The sequence below is a fragment of the Elephas maximus genome, chromosome 8 (genome assembly GCF_024166365.1).
Source record: "Elephas maximus indicus isolate mEleMax1 chromosome 8, mEleMax1 primary haplotype, whole genome shotgun sequence".
Lineage (NCBI taxonomy): Eukaryota > Metazoa > Chordata > Mammalia > Proboscidea > Elephantidae > Elephas > Elephas maximus.
This window is the reverse complement of record NC_064826.1, coordinates 128,704,150-128,720,963: the sequence shown is the minus strand read 5'-3', so window position 1 is coordinate 128,720,963 and position 16,814 is coordinate 128,704,150. Positions and strand designations below refer to the sequence as shown.

Sequence of the window (16,814 nt, the reverse complement as noted above, 5' to 3'; positions counted from 1 at the left end):
ACCATGTCAGAAAACCTTTGTGAGTTAGAAGGCAGTTGTTTTTGTTGTTAGGTGCCATCGAGTTGGTTCCAACTCATAGCGATGTGTCTGTCAGTTTGTTGTACTGTGGGGGCTTGTGTGTTGCTATGATGCTGGAAGCTATGCCACCAGTATTCAGATACCAGCAGGGTCACCCATGGAGGACAGGTTTCAGCTGAGCTTCCAGATTAAGACAGACTAGGAAGAAGGACTGGGCAGTCTACTTCTGAAAAGAATTAGCCGGTGAAAACCTTATGAATAGCAGTGGAACATTGTCCAATATAGTGCTGGAAGATGAGCCCGCCAGGTTGGAAAGAACTCAAAAGATGACTGGGGAAGAGCTGCCTCCTCAAAGTAGAGTCGACCTTAATGACTTGGATGGAGTAAAGCTTTCAGGACCTTCATTTGCTGATGTGGCATGATTCAAAATAAGAAGAAACAGCTGCAAACATTCATTAATAATTGGAACCTGGAATGTACGAAGTATGAATCTAGGAAAATTGTAAATCATCAAAAATTAAATGGAATGCATAAGCATCGATATCCTAGGCATCAGTGAGCTGAAGTGGACTGGTATTGGCCATTTTGAATCAGACAATCATATAGTCTACTATGCTGGGAATGACAACACGAAGAGGAATGGTGTTGCATTCATCGTCAAAAAGAACATTTCAAGATCTATCCTGAAGTACAACGCTGTCAGTGATAGGATAATATCCATACACCCACAAGAAAGACCAGTTAATACGACTATTATTCAAATTTATGCGCCAACCACTAGGGCCAAAGAGGAAGAAATAGAAGATTTTTATCAGCTGCTTTTTTTTTTTCAGTCTGAAATTGATCGAACATGCAATCAAGTTGCATTGATAATTACTGGCGATTGGAATGAGAAAGTTGGAAACAGAGAGGAAGGATCAGTAGTTGGAAAATATGGCCTTGGTGATAGAAACAATGCTGGAGATCGAATGATAGAATTTTGCAAGACCAATGACTTCTTCATTGCAAATATCTTCTTTCACCAACATAAACGGCGACTATACACATCGACCTCGCCAGATGGAACGCACAGAAATCAAATTGACTACATCTGTGGAAAGACACAATGGAAAAGCTCAATATCATCAGTCAGAACAAGGCCAGGGGCCGACTGTGGGACAGACCATCAATTCCTCATGTGCAAGTTCAAGCTGACACTGAAGAAAATCAGAGCAAGTCCACGAGAGCCAAAATATGACCTTGAGTATATCCCACCTGAATTTAGAGACCATCTCAAGAATAGATTTGATGCATTGAACACTAGTAACTGAAGACCAGACAAGTTGTGGAATGACATCAAGGACTTCATCCATGAAGAAAGCAAGAGGTGACTGAAAAGACAGGAAAGAAAGAAAACACCAAGATGGATGTCAGAGGAGACTCTGAAACTTGATCTTGATCGTCCAGCAGCTAAAGCAACAGGAAGAATTGATGAAGTAAAAGAACTGAACAGAAGATTTCAAAGGGCCTCCCGAGAAGACAAAATGAAGTATTATAATGACATGTACAAAGAGCTGGAGATGGAAAACCAAAAGGGAAGAACACACTCGGCGTTTCTCAAGCTGGAAGAACTGAAGAAAAAATTCAAGTCTTGAGTTGCAATAGTGAAGGATTCCATGGGGAAAATATTAAACGATGCAGGAAGCATCAAAAGAAGATGGAAGGAATACACAGAGTCATTATACCAAAAAGATTTAGTTGATATTCAACCATTTCAAGAGGTGGCATATGATCAGGAACTGATGGTACTGAAGGAAGAAGTCCAAGCTGCTCTGAAGTCGTTGGTGAAAAACAAGGCTCCAGGAACTGATGGAATATCAACTGAGATGTTTCAACAAACAGATGCAGCGCTGGAGGTCTTTACCTGTCTATGCTAAGAAATATGGAAGACAGCTTCCTGGCCAAATGATTGGAAGAGATCCATATTTATGCCTATTCCCAAGACAGATGATCGAACCAAATATGGAAATTATAGAACAATATCATTAATATCACACTCAAGCAAAATTTTCCTGAAGATCATTCAAAAACAGCTGCAGCAGTATATCGACAGGGAACTTCCAGAAATTCAGGCTGGTTTCAGAAGAGGATGTGGAACCAGGGATACCATTGCTGATGTCAGATGAATCCTGCCTGAAAGCAGAGAATACCAGAAGGATGTTTACCTGTGTTTGGTTGACTATGCAAAGGCATTCAACTGTGTGGATCATAACAAACTATGGATAACACTGCAAAGAATGGGAATTCCAGAACACTTAATTGTGCTTATGAGGAACCTTTACATAGATCAAGAGGCAGTTGTTCGGACAGAACAAGGGGATACTGATTGGTTTAAAGTCAGGAAAGGTGTGTGTCAGGGTTGTATTCTTTCACCACACCTATTTAATCTGTATGCTGAACAAATAATACTAGAAGCTGGACTATATGAAGAAGAACAGGGCATCAACATTGGAGGAAGACTCATTAACAACCTGCATTAGGCAGATGACACAACCTTGCTTGCTGAAAGTGAAGAGGACTTGAAGCACTTACTAATGAAGATCAAATACCACAGCCTTCAGTATGGATTGCACCTCAACATAAAGAAAACAAAAATCCTCACATCTGGACCAATGAGCAACATCATGATAAACAGAAAAGATTGAAGTTGTCAAGGATTTCATTTTACTTGGATCCACAATCAACAGTTATGGAAGCAGCAGTCAAGAAATCAAAAGACTGATTGCATTGGGTAAATCTGCTGTAAAGGACCTCTTCAAAGTGTTGAAGAGCAAAGATGTCACCCTGAAGACTAAGCCATGGTATTTTCAATCGCATCATATGCATGTGAAATCTGGACAATGAATAAGGAAGACCGAAGAAGAGTTTATGCCTTTGAATTGTGGAGTTGGTGAAGAATATTGAATATACCATGGACTGCCAAAAGAATGAACAAACATGTCTTGGAAGAAGTACAACCAGAATGCCCCTTAGAAGCAAGAATGGCAAGACTGTGTCTTACATACTTTGGACGTGTTGTCAGGAGGGATCAGTCCATGGAGAAGGACATCATGCCTGGCAGAGTACAGGGTCAGTGGAAAAGAGGAAGACCCTCAACGAGATAGACTGACACAGTGGCTGCAACCATGAGCTCAAGCATAACAACGATTGTGAGGATGGCGCAGGACCGGGCAGTGTTTCGTTCTGTTGTGCATAGGGTTGCTATGAATTGGAACTGGCTCGACAGAACCTAACAACAACATAGCGACCCTATGCACAACAGAATGAAACAGTGCCCGGTCCTGAGCCATCCTTACAATCGTTGTTATGCTTGAGCTCATTTTTTGCAGCCACTGTGTCAGTCTATCTCGTTGAGGGTCTTCCTCTTTTCTGCTGACCGTGTACTTTACCAAGCATGACGTCCTTCTCCAGGGACTGATCCCTCCTGACAACGAGTCCAAATTATGTAAGACGCAGTCTCGCCATCCTTGCTTCTGAGGAGCATTCTGGTTGCATTTCTTCCAAGAGAAGGCAGTTGTGACTCCACCATTTGAAATAATCCGATTCCAAATTATTCCACATAAATTTTTAAGGATCATGGAAAGGCGTAGCTGCAGGCAGTCTTGTAGGTAATTTTCATACCAATTGGTTAACTTCAATGTCTTGCTGCCTTTATTAGTGCTCCTTTTAAATAAGACCACTTGACTGAATTTTCAGTTTAGCTAAACAAGCTTACTCTTTAATCAGTGTCACAATACTCTCCGTAGTCCGACTCAGATATCAGTACCTGTGATGAGTGGCTGGAGAAGGGAATTTGTTCCAACACTGCTAAACACTTTTGACCCAACAACACCAGGATGGATATCCTTACCTAGAAAAGTTTCCAGTCCACCCACCCGACACTTTCTGCTCAGTCAGGACCTGATTCGGAATTCTAGCTCCTTTACGTCCTGACTCCCTATGCTGCCTGGTTCACTTTGCCTCGCTGAGACTCTATCCTCTGGGTGATTGGAAAATTGTCAGCATTCGAGAAATGTCATTACCATCCTTTAATAGCAATTCTCCTAAAATGTCTTCTAATCCATAGTTTGTGATTACACTTTAAATTAAAATAAAGCTCAGGGAATGTGCCTTTAAATCAGGGACTGGTGTCTGTGTTATGATTTGCCTTCTGCATGGGATGGTAATTTACAAATCTAGGTCTTCCCTCTTAAAATAAATCATAGCTTCAATTCATGATATTTAGATCATCTTTCAAATACTACTGTTGGTAAAGGTAGCTGGGCATATAGATAAGTGGTTCACGTATCCACTAAATTTCCATTAGGGATGGCAGAAGGTGACACAGATACAGCAAGGACTTTAATGTCAGCCTGAGTTGAGTTTGCATTGAGTTCCAATACCTAGGGGCCGTGTGATTTGGGGATGAGATACTTCATCTTTCCATACCTTGGTTTCCTCCCTGGAAAATTTGGGGTGGTGTTTCAAAATTCAAAGAATATCAAAAACTAAGCTTCTCTAAAACATAGCTTTTAAATTATTCCTAATAACAGCTCTAGCAGATGGGTGTCATTATTGTGTCCATTTTACAGAAGAAGAAACAAGCAGAGGCCCAGAAGGCTAAGCCTCTAGTTAGTAAGTAACAGGTCTAGGATGCCAGCAGCAGTACTCCAAACCACGACACCCCAGCTGCCTCTGAAGTAGAAAGTGTAAAGACCTGACCATCTTCCCGTTTTTCCCAGGAAAGGAGTGACATTGAGGCTGAGGAGAATCGGCAGAACATAGAGAAGAATGCCCGGAGGGATTGTTCCTTGTTCAAATCAGTTTAATAGGCCCCTTTACGTCGACCGTTTTGTATATCACTGGCAAAATGTCTGTTACTGTAACACCAAAAATTAATTGTCATTTTTTCCTATGAGTGTAAGTTGGTAGAGTCAGGAAACAAACCGTATGGTTGTCTGCCACCATTTCCCTGGTAAAAGTAATTCATTTCTACTAGTTAAAATTTTTCATCTAGAATCAGCCCTACCAGAAAGAAGCATGTCCTTATAACTCCTCCAGTATTTCTACAGACCAGGCACTCCACATGGATTAAAGGAAATGTTTGACCATATTTATGGCCTTTCCATATTTCTTTCTATAAATGCACCTGTGCAGAAATGCTAAGTATAAGGTCTCTAGGCATAAAAATGCCCCAAATACCATGTGTATAATTACTACATGAGCTTTTTCTCTTTTCTTCTTCCTAATAGCAATTCTGTTTTCCTTAGGATGAAACTGAGGGAGAGAGATATTAAATAATTTGCCTAAAGTACATCCACACAAATCTAAGTAGAGAAATAGAAAATTAGCCCAGCTCTCTTAGTCATTATGATATGGAGATGAGGAAGACTAGTTGCTAAGAGACTGGGTGTTAGCTGAGTCATCTACAGGGCTTATAATATCTCTAAAAATGAACACAATAGTAGAAATGGAGAGGAAGGCAGTGAACCAATGATAATGTCTTCCATTAACAAGCAAATGACAGAGAATCAATAGATAAGCATTAAAATCAATGAGAAAATAGTGCAATTCCTCAATGGAACCATTTTATTGTTGTTGTGTGTTATTTTTGTAACAGAAAGAAGAGGGTAAAACTGAGGAGGAATCCGGAAGTATAGAGTGGCTGTTGATTAAAAGTGAGGGTTCTTTAACTTTTACTAATATTCATTGTTAGCTCTCACTTAGGTGGTATTCTAAAAACGAGATCAAAGGAAATAAATGGGTATATGTGTGATGTAGGAGAAGAAGTGGCAATAGTCTGGAAAGAGCAACCTGGGCTTGTGGCCACAGTCATCACTCCTGGCTAGTTGGAGGATGCTAACTTCCGTGGGCACGTCGGAAAACGGCCTGCCCATTGTGAAAGTCTCTTCTGGTGCTCCTCCACATCCAGGCCTGGTTTTACACTTTTTGCTTCTGCTTGCCCACACCAGATAAAAAAGTACTGAATTCCAGATGGAGAATGTACATTTTATGTTTTCTCATCTTTCTCAGTCGTCTTCTCTTCATCTCTTTTCCTCAAGGATGGTCTTTTAAAACTTCCTATTCATTCTAGGCTTTTCAGCAGGGACAATGTGAGAGAGAAAAATTTGATGGAAGGGGAGACTTATTATTTCAGGTACAGCTGGACAAGGGGAGGCAGGTAGGAATAGTAGCAGGGACAAAGCTAGAAAGATGTAAGAAGGAGGAAAAGTGAAGTCTGCCTTTGAAACAAGACAGCTGGCCTTGTTCTTGGAGGAAGGGAGGACCCGGGTTTGCGATTTAGCCCAAGGCCTCACCAGGAGAGACTTTTGCTGAGACTTAATATAAGGTGGTTCAGGGGTAGAATTTTGCCGTCCCTGCTGGAGTCCAGGGTACAATTCCTGGCCAATGCCTCTCGTGTGCAGCCATCACCCGCCTGCCAGTGAAGGCTTACGGGTTGCTATGATGCTGAACAGGTTTCAGCACAGCTTCCAGACTAAGATGGACCAAGAAGAAAGCCCTGGTGGTCTCATGCTGAAAGTCAGCCAGTAAGGACCCTGTGGATCACAGGGGTCTGATTGGCAACTGATCAAGGGGGTGGTGCAGAACCAGGCAGCGTTTCATCCCATTGTGCATGGGTGAGTTAAGGCTGGCCTGACACCAGCCAAGGAAGACAGAGGTGAGGCCCGGGTAGTCCCAGCTGTCCCTCACTGCCACAGCCCAGCCTCTGTCTCTCTTATTTAGGGCCGTCCCACCAGCGCTGTCTTTTCAATCTGCCCTGCCAGCTGTAGGGTTGCCCTTTACTGCTGCCTTTTTTTAATTTGGAAATAAACAAAACAGACAACATGATCATGAACTCACTGGTCTCAGAGGCAACAACTCCACCTCAGAGTAGATAAACACAGAATTTGAGACAAATTCTTTTTCAAGGCAGAATCTCTTAGTGCTTGCAGACTTAGTAGTTTTGCAGTTGTTTTCACTGCTGGTAATAATCCCCCCATTTTTTTTTGCACAACTGCTGTCAACCCTGGCTGTGCCTCCTGTCCTGAGCTTGCTCCCAGCAAACTTACCTGCGAACAAGCAGGGAGCATTGAAGTTTTTAATATAACTGATAGGACACAAGGCTTCTAATGGTAAAGAAATTCAGGGAACAGAGAGGGAAAAAACACTATGAATAGATTGAGCAGTTTGAAAGCAGTCCAGAGTTATAGCAAAATAAAAATGTAATAGTCTGCTTAAGGAAAGAAATGCTCATTTTTTAAAACATGTATTCATTAAATATTGCGTGCATACTTTTAAATTGTCTTTAATGTGTCATGCTTTATTAAGATAAACAGAAAAACTTTTCTATTATATGCATTTATCTTGTTCTTATGCCTGTGTCTTTCAAAAAGTTTAATATTACAAAATAAACAAAAACACTCTCACTTCCAACAAAACCTCCCAAAAAACGAAACACAATCTAAACATATTCTTTCATTAAAAAGAATCAGCACAAAGCTGGTTCCTATGAGACGGGGGTTAAACTTGACCCAGGTTTCCAACTTCTCCAAGCTGCTGCCCTTCTCCCTTGTGGTTGCTGTCGACCACTCCCTGCCCTTCGGCTCTCGTCTCTCTCCGTTGGGTTCCATAATTTGCTGCAACATTGCTCGAAACTCATGAACTGTACTTACAGTTATATGGTTTATTAGGGAAGTAGGAGGCTACAACTTGGGATCAGGATCAACTTGGAACTAACAGGCTAACTCAGGACCAATGTCAGGAAGCACACAGGCAAGGCCTGGAAGTCTCCCCCACAATGAAGAGCATATCCCTCCCTTCTTCAGTGCAGGACAGCTCTCAGCTCTCCCTTGCCTGTGCGTGACCCCTCAGAACGTGCCCCTTCTTGGCCTTGTACATTTCTTCTTGCCCGTCCGTTGTTCAGGCTTCCTCTTGGCCTTGCACGCCACCTTTCAGCCATGGACACTGCTGGGCTCTCTCTCTCAGGGCCTGTAGCCATCTTTGGTGTTACAGCCCTGGACTGGTATTATAACGTCTTTACTTCCACTGGCAAATTTTCTTCCCGTAGGCACTCAGCTCTCTCTCTTTTTCTCTCTCTCTGCTTCTTCTGTCTTCTCTCCTTGCCTCTGACAATCTCTGTTGGGTTGGCCCCTTATATATAGGCAAGTGGTTCAATTTTATTGAGTGGATTTTCCAGCTGCTATTGGCAAATAACTGAACAATTCCCTCGCTGGACTAAACTGACTAATCCCCTTGCTGGACCACAAGGGGCTACACTTATTTGCATAATAACTGACATTTTCTGTCAGTGCGGACTGGCTTCTTCCCTGCACAAAATTACCAAGCATCTCCAAAAGAATTAGGGCAACTGTAACAACTCCTCAGGGCTTAGGGGATAAACCTCCCAAGCTGTTTTGATTTTTTTCCCCCCAAAGGCAAACAACCACATAAAAGAAGGAATTTCACCACACAATCTAATGGTGTTTCTCAAAAGATGTGCTTATCATAGTGTCAGACACTTAGCCAAACACTGTGTGTACAACAGATGTACATTTTAAAACTTTTTTTCATGTTTTGCTTATTGTCTTTAATATTGTTAAAAATTCAATCTACCACATTGGCATTAGCTGCTGGCAATATTTCGTTTTCACATTTGGGTGTGTATGAGCTTATCAAGGTGATAAATAACTGATTTTTAAATGGATGTTTTAATTTGTCATTCTTGAACCCCATATCCCATGCCAATTAGCAGTGGCTTGTGCCTCCTTACCAAAGACACAGGGCTTGCTCACACCCATAGCACAGCCGACTTCTGATGGGCTTCGCAGCACAGGCAGGGTCCAGTGACACTGTCACAGTGCGTCCACTGCAGCACATGGGTGTGAAGCCAGCATGAAGGGGCTCGACTGGCTGATACCCCAGGAGACCTGAACACTTGGAGTGGGATCCTACTTGTGGAAGATCAGTTTATGACGGGAAAGAATTAAAACATTCTTTCCTGATTTCCTTTTCCATACTCAAATGAAATAATGCATTTAAAGTAACTAAGCACCCTTAAAAAGCAAAACAAAACCAAAAAAATACTATCCCTTAAATGTAGCTCTCTCCCTAGGATACCATTTCCATGTTAAATAAAAATACAAAGAGCAAAGCATCCTTAAAATCTCCCAAAAGAAATACTGCCCAAAAGTCAGTGCACTCCATAGCTCATGCCTAGGACATAGCTCATCATGTGAGAACATGAAAATTAAAGCATTGTGGTAGCGATGCATGTGAGGCAAACATACTGTGGATATGTTGTCAGGAGAGGCCAGTCCCTGAAGAAGGACATCATGTTTGGTGAAGCAGAGGGTCAGCGAAAGAGAGGAAGACCCTCAGTGAGATGGATTGACACAGTGGCTGCAACAATGGGCTCAAGCATAACAAGGATTGTAAGGATGGTGCAGGATCCGGCAGTATTTCATTCTTTTGCACGTAAGGTCACTATGAGTCCGTTGGGACTGAGTTGATGGCATGTAACAACAGTGAAACATGGTAGAGGTAATTCTGCCTAAGGCACACCACAAACAAGGAGGCAGCTCTTCAGAAAACAGGAATTTAATTCCTCATCAAAAATGTTTGGTTCCTAAGTATTTCCTGGGTTTTTGCAGTGATATGCCTACTTTATTTCAAGTGAAAAATAATGAATTAAAAAAGGTTATGAAAGTATATGGTTGTTTAAACAAATTCTTTCAATAGCTGCTGGGTCTCTGAAGTATCCATCTTTCAGAGCTCTTTGTCCTCCATCTGTGAGAATTGCCAAATGTACTGCGGAGTACCAGGCTTAAAAAGGTGCTGGAGAGAACAGCCTGATTACCTGAATTCCAGTTTGGCTCCCAACGAAAGGTGGGAAAATTGCCTGGATGCTTTGCAATGTTGCTGCTGCGTTGGCAATAGGTCTTATCTAATAGTTTATTACACTCAGAAAACAAAGCACATTCTAGGACCCACGGCCCCACCACTGTCCTTTATCAATTTCATAGATCTCTAACAACCAGAGGATTGTTCCTGAAATCTGACGTTTAAGCCACAGCAGAATCTTCTCCTCTGTAAGCAGGGCAGATTCATCCCTCCAGCAACAACGGACACTCCCTGCTTCACTGGAGCACGACCGATTAAGTGCCAAGCAGACCACTAAATGCCACCTCCCCCTTAGAGAGGCTGTCCAGAGGCAGGCAGCTGGGGCTTCGGCTGTGTTTGTTCCTTGAGCCCTCAGCTGATAAGCCCCGCTGTCTGAGGCACCAACCAGCCCTGACTGAGCAAACTGTGAATTCTCCACAGGGGACTGGCAGAGCAGAGTGGCCATGCTTCACTGCCAGCGCTTCCAGGCAGATGCCTGGCTTCCATGTTGTGCCTGCCTCAGGAAAGTTGCCTCTTGCAATGGCTGGCAGAAAGCAGACACTTTGGGCATGTTTGCTGAATATAAAAGAGAAAAATTAGGAGAGAAAAATGCCAATGTAGAGAAAATGCACAGAGACCATGCACACAGAGAGATGCCTTTCAGATCTTGCCAGATAAAACACTGTTGTTTTTAGCCAGGTTGTTAAGCGATGCTTACTTGAAGAAGAACTAAGTAAAATTAGCAAAGGGATGACCTAATAAAGCACAACCTAATAGTAGTCAAAAACCTGTAACTGATCAATTGCCTTGGAAAATGCATATTTTAGAAAACAGCTGTTGCAATATGAGGCAAGGTCATTTGCAGCCTTTTAGACACCAGGGCATTGTATTAAGAAAAATACAACTGGATTCGAAACTATGTTAGGATGCCCATTGTGGAGACTGCTCGGAGGGGCATGTTAAAATGTTATGCACTGTGTTGGCTGGATACAACATGTAAAGCTATAAAAACAAACCTGTGTTTTTTTTAAATCAGAAATACGGAGTGTGTCTGTCAACATGAGAAACAGCGAGGGCCCACTGTGGTATCACAGAAGCATAAATGTGCTGCTCTCACTCTGACGTAACTGGTGCCTATTTTATTTTTGAGAACTTGAAACGAGTCTTTCAGAAACACATACCTATGTTTGTCGTTTGTCTTCTTTCTCAGGTGCAAAGAAGGCTACCAAGGAGTCCGTTGCGATCAATTTCTGCCGAAAACAGATTCTATCCTTTCAGATCCAAGTAGGTCAAGCGTTTTTCTTCTTCCTCCTTCTAACACAGCATCTAGGCAGCCCTTACTCCGAGCCACAGTTGTTATCGCAGCTGAAGGCTGTATTTTCGCAGTGTGTGTCTGAAAGTCGGCCAGGATGGAAGCTGGGCCAGTTGTTCGTGTTCAAAGTTCGCTCAGAACCAGCTCAGTCCTAGGTCTCTCTTGATGGGGCCTGGCCTTGAGATTCAGCTCCCTTCTTACTGATGGCTAGGGTACCAGCAAGCCCTGCTCCTGGGGCTCTCAGGCCATGTGACCCCACCTGCACTAAGAAAACAAGGATAAAAGAACCAATTATTTACCAAAAAAAAGTTATTGAAATTACAGTATTTGTTTTTCAAGCGAGCCCTGGTGGCACAGCGGTTAAGCACTCAGCTGCTAACCAGAAGGTAGGTTGTTGTAACCCACCAGCTGCTCCTTGAGAGAAATATATGACAGTCTGTTTCTGTAAAGATTTATAGCCTTGGAAACCCTGTGGGGCAGTTCTACTCTGTCCCATAGGGTTGCTATGAGTCGGAATGGACTTGGTGGCAGTGGGCTTGGGTTTGGTTTATTGGTTCTTCCCCTCTGGTTTATAGTTTATAATAATATTGAACTTACCTACCTTTGTCTGACTGAAGTAAGAAAATATGCATATAAAATTACATACATAGTTTCCAAATAAACCCTGAAAAACCCATTTTAGCAACACTATTTGCATATCAGCCACTACTGTACTAATGAAAAATTATTTTTTATCCATTTATGAAAGAAGGCAATTTGTTACTAAGAAATACTGTTTATTATTAATTTCTGTTTCTCTATGGTAAAAGTAAGTTACTATACTAATATGTCCAGTTTTGCTCAGATATGAAATTTTCACCTGTGAATCATTTTCTGCTTCCAGTGGCTGCTACCATTGAATCACTGCTGCAGAAAGGGAATTTTTATTGATTCAGCAATTTAGTGAGGATAATGACATGCATTTCCAGATCCTAAAGGCCATGTTATGCTTTTCCGAGTATTAACCATGCATAACACAAACTTTAGCAAAATTTTTTTTGAAGTTGACTACCACCAGCAGTTACCTGGTCTTCCAGTGGATATGCGTGTTGCGGCATAATGAACATATTCAGCCACTCTTCAAAATCCTTCCAAAACTTGTTTTTGTTTTCCTCTGACTTTCTAGCTACATTTCCCCAGGTAAATGCAAAATTTCTTAAAAAGGAAAGCCTTGTCCTTTTTTAATTTAATAGTGTTTTATTTTGTCAGGGGATTAACTACTGTGTTCTTTACAAATTTAGTTCTTGTTGAAAAGCAAGTGGCCAACGCAGCCAAGGACATCTCTGGTCTCTGGGTTGTGAGGTGTTATTCCCTGGAGATGACCCAGGCAGGGGGTTTCTACAGGAGGGATTCTATCTGTTTCTCCTGCGCCTCAGGGCCCTTGTCAAGTCTGAAAGGCTAGCTGTGGTTGTGGTTAGAGACATGCATTTGGAATATTAGGTAGCTTACATAGAAGAATGGGCTTATCAGTTTTCCTTCCCTCCTCTCTTCCTTCCGTTATTTCTTCCCTCTCTCTTTCTCTCTCCTTCCCTCCTTCTTTCCTTTGTTTGTTCTTTCTCTCTTCATCTTTGCCTGATGTATCTAGTATCCCTCTTTGTTTTTTTTTTCTTTCCTCCTTCTAGTCCTTCTCTTCTTTCTTTCCTTTTTTATCTCTTCATTACTTTATTTTCTTCCCTTTCTCCTTTTTCTCTCCCTCCCTTCCTTCTTTTCACATACAGCTATGAAATATCTATCAAGCACAGTGTACTGAGCAAGGCTGTGAACATGGTACAAAGTGGGTAGGATAGGCTGTCTTTATGGAACCCAAATCCTTTCCATCCAGCTATACCATAGTCCATTGCTGTCAAAGCTGAGCAAGAGCCCTGCCACAACTGTTTTGCTCTTCAGAGAAAAATAAACCCATGAGTCCCTAATACTGAAAATACAGGTCTAATATGTATAAAAATATTTAGTGAAGCAATTTTTATAATTTTAAAATCATAACTGCATTCTACATAACCAACACAAGATAATGTTTAAGTAAAATATCATACAGTACATCTAGTAAAAAAAACTAGAAACTAGAGTATGTAATATTAAATAGCCATCAGAATGATAGCTGGGTGAAATGATTAAGTAAAAGAACAAGCAAGACAAAATATTATTCTTATTTAATATTGCAAAAGGAATATCCTTTGGCCCAAAAGGGGAGAAGAAATATATTAAAATGTTAAAAGGGGACTTTGAGTATTTGGGTTGTGGAATTCTATGAATTTTGTCTCCTGTTTTTTATAAAATGGCACACCGTTATGTAAGCCAAAATGTCAAAATGCCTTGAACTAGTAAAACAAAATAAGCATTGATAAACCAGTGGAATAGACCCTGAGGCACAATGTAAATGGAAAAGACATTTTCATTCAATTATTCATGCATTCATTCATTTATGCAATCATTAATTCATTCCACAAATAGCTTCTGAGCAACTACACCAAAAAAAAAAAAAAAAAATTGCCATCAAGTAACTTCTGACTCATAGTGACCCTACAGGACAGAGTAGAATTGCTCCATAGGGTTTCCAAGGAGCAGCTGGTGGATTCTACCAGGGGCTATCTAATTGGCCAGACTCTAGGGATACCTAGTACCAGCTGACATGGTGTCAATTCTGACTCAGGGTGACCCCATGTGAGTCAGAGTATAACTGTGACCCATAGGGTTTTCAATGGCTCAATTTTCTGAAATAGATTGCAAGGCCTTTCTTTCTAGGTGCCTCTGGGTAGACTTGAACTGCCACCTTTGGTTAGCAGCTGAATGTGTTAATTGTTTGTACCACCCAGGAACTCCTCTGAGAATACAAAGGTGTGATGCTGCGCCTGAAATCTTCCTTGTGCACCAAGGTGTGCAAAACAGGATGAAGACCCTGTGGCCCCAAATACTAGTGAGGGGGAAAAACAACCATAAACACGGGGAAGGTTCCAGGGCAACATTTACCCCTTTTGTGAGCTCGGCAGATTTATTTGGCCCTCAGGCCTTAGGTTTCACGTCTGAGCACTGGCAATAGTAACCCTTAAACACACCTGTCACAGAGTCTGGCAAGGACTTAGTGCCAGACACAAGTTAATCCTCCCTTACTCATCAGCACCGTCATGCACACGTGTGTTCAGACTGTACACGTGCCAGGCATGTGCCAAAGGGCTCTGCCTCGATGATTTCATTAGCAATTGCCCGCATCTTATAGACAAGGAAAGTAGACCTCAGGGGTGGTAAATAAGTCTGCTCAAGGTCACACAGCTAGCTGGCACTGGAGCTTTGCTTCCATCCAGATGACTCTCGGGCCTGAGCTCCCAACTGCAGGGCTGGCTCCCTCCTGCCTTCGTAACCCTCCCTTCTCCAGTAACTTTCAGTGTGACACTCATCACTCTAAATTTCATCGACTGAAACTCAATGACCTGCAAAAAACATTATGCTAAGGAGCAACATTTGCACAATTTTCATATCTTAATGCAGCAACTTGAGCTTCCACAGAGATTTAAATCCCTAATGAAATTTCTCTGTCAAAATTCTTGCTGAAGGATTGTTTAATTTGCTGCTTATGATATCTTTGAAATGAGTCTGTGCTCAGGAAATCAGTGCCTTTCCAACACCGTCCCTCTACTTTTCATTCTCTCTTATCCCCACCTCTGCCGCCTCCCCATCCTTTCTGCCACCCGCCCCCCGCCCCTGCCATGCATGCTTCCACTTAGGGAAGCCTCCTTAAGCAGGGAGTTAGAAGTGTCCGCTGGTTTGTTCTCCCCAAGGCTCTGCAGCATTGATCAGAAATGTATGCCTTTGTGAATATTTATAAAACTTTATAAAAAAAATAAATAAAACCACAAATTGCATGCATTTGAGGAAATAAGGCAACAGCATCTCTGCAGGAGGCTCCCTGCTGCTGTGACTAGTGTTTGCACCCTGGCCCCTGGCAGCATCTCAGACCTGCTATCCCAAAAAAGCCTTTTATTTATTTTTTTCAAATAAACTTGTAGTTAATTCCACTCAGGCAGACACACAAGAAAGAAACTTAAAATATGCTTAGGTGTCAGTTTTTGAAAAAATATCTAGTGCAGGAACAGTTGGGTTAGTCGCAAGTGGATTCAGTGTGCTGTGAGTCCCATTCAGGCCAAAGGTTGGATGGAAAGCAGGGTCCAGATGGAGCCAGTGAGAGGATGAGGATGGGGCATAGGTCAGGCCCTAGGGGGTGACCTTCTGTGGGGGAGCCAGGAACAGCCAATGCAGCACAATACCTGAAAGGGCCCGTCTCTACCCCACTTCCTCTCTGCTAGCCCTCAGAACCGCCCTTGGCCCCACCAGTGCCAAATCGGCTAGGAAACCCCATCCTGTTTTCTCTGACTCAACACACCTGCCCAGGACAGCCACCATCCTCACCCATGAACAGAGCTGGATGGATTCTGTGAGCCTTGAGCTAGCCACAGATTGGGTGGATGCTTCCCTGAGACTGCCCTCTCACCTAGGCAAGAGTATGAGCACAAGCCAACCTGGGTTCTCACCAAGAGCCTGGAATCGTCACTGGCCAGCGGGAGCCTGAGAAGGGCCCAGAAAATGGATCCAGGGAGAATCAAAATTGGGCTGGGTGGGGAAGATGCATAGGGGTCTTCCTCCTCAAACACAGCTGTTTCCACCAGCCCTCCTGTGACATCAGCGCCTGCTGCCCAGCACCCACAGCTGTGGTGGCAGGTGGTGAGTCTGTAGCCCAAGCTTTGACTCAGATTGAACAACAGACCCTATTGAGTCATCTAGTGTCAGGCAGGTGTGGATGGAGGATGACTTCCAGCACTACCCCAGATGTGCTGAATTCCATCCACAGTTTGATTCCTTTGAATCTTACAACCCAGCCTCTGTCCTCAGGGTTCGCTCAGAGATGCCTGATGCCAGGAGCCTGGCCTGGCTGTGGTTCAGAAGAAGGTTAGTGAAAAGACACGGAATTAAACTTCTCATCACCCAAACTGGGCTTGTGACCCCCAACTTTCCATAATAATCAGGTCCTGAGTCCAGAAAAATAAATCTACCATAGCTTGTGGTTCCAGCCCAAGAGAAGTGGCCGCATGTCCAGCCGTTGACAGGGACAACTCCACAGACCTGAGAGTGCCTCCTCCCTGTGTACCAGATAGCCCACCGAATCCTTGCGTACCAGGTACCCCACTGAATCAGAATCCCCAGAGCCCAAATAGCCCAGCTCATGGCAGAGCAGAGCCCCCTTGCCATGCCTGGCACCTTGAGGGAGAAAGAAATTTGAGAATGGCCTCGAAGAAGCATCATGGGTTCCGGGAGCACAGGCAGGCCTTTGCTAAGCAGACACAGAAGATGTCCTTGAAGAGTATTCCCACAGGGCTTCTGCATGCCTGCATCTTGCCTTTCTCGATTTTGTGTGATAAATAGAACCATGTGTTCAACATGTCAACAATCGGATGGAAGGGTATGCCAAAAGGTACTCTGAATTAGGAATCAAAGGGTCTTGGTTCCAGTCCTGTGAGCACCTATATTTCACAGTGTGGCCTTGGGCAAGTCACAATAC

General features: G+C 42.9%; 1 protein-coding gene across 4 annotated transcripts in view; it reads left to right on the top strand.

Annotated features, from left to right (window-relative positions):
• The window catches only part of NRG3 (neuregulin 3), a 1,476,607-nt gene that overhangs the window by 1,126,087 nt on the left and 333,706 nt on the right, over positions 1-16,814 (top strand). For all 4 annotated transcript variants that reach the window (XM_049893610.1, XM_049893611.1, XM_049893609.1 and 1 more), the window contains exon 3: positions 11,126-11,199. In XM_049893610.1, the coding sequence (XP_049749567.1) occupies positions 11,126-11,199 (74 nt within the window). The remainder of the gene's footprint in view (positions 1-11,125; positions 11,200-16,814) is intronic.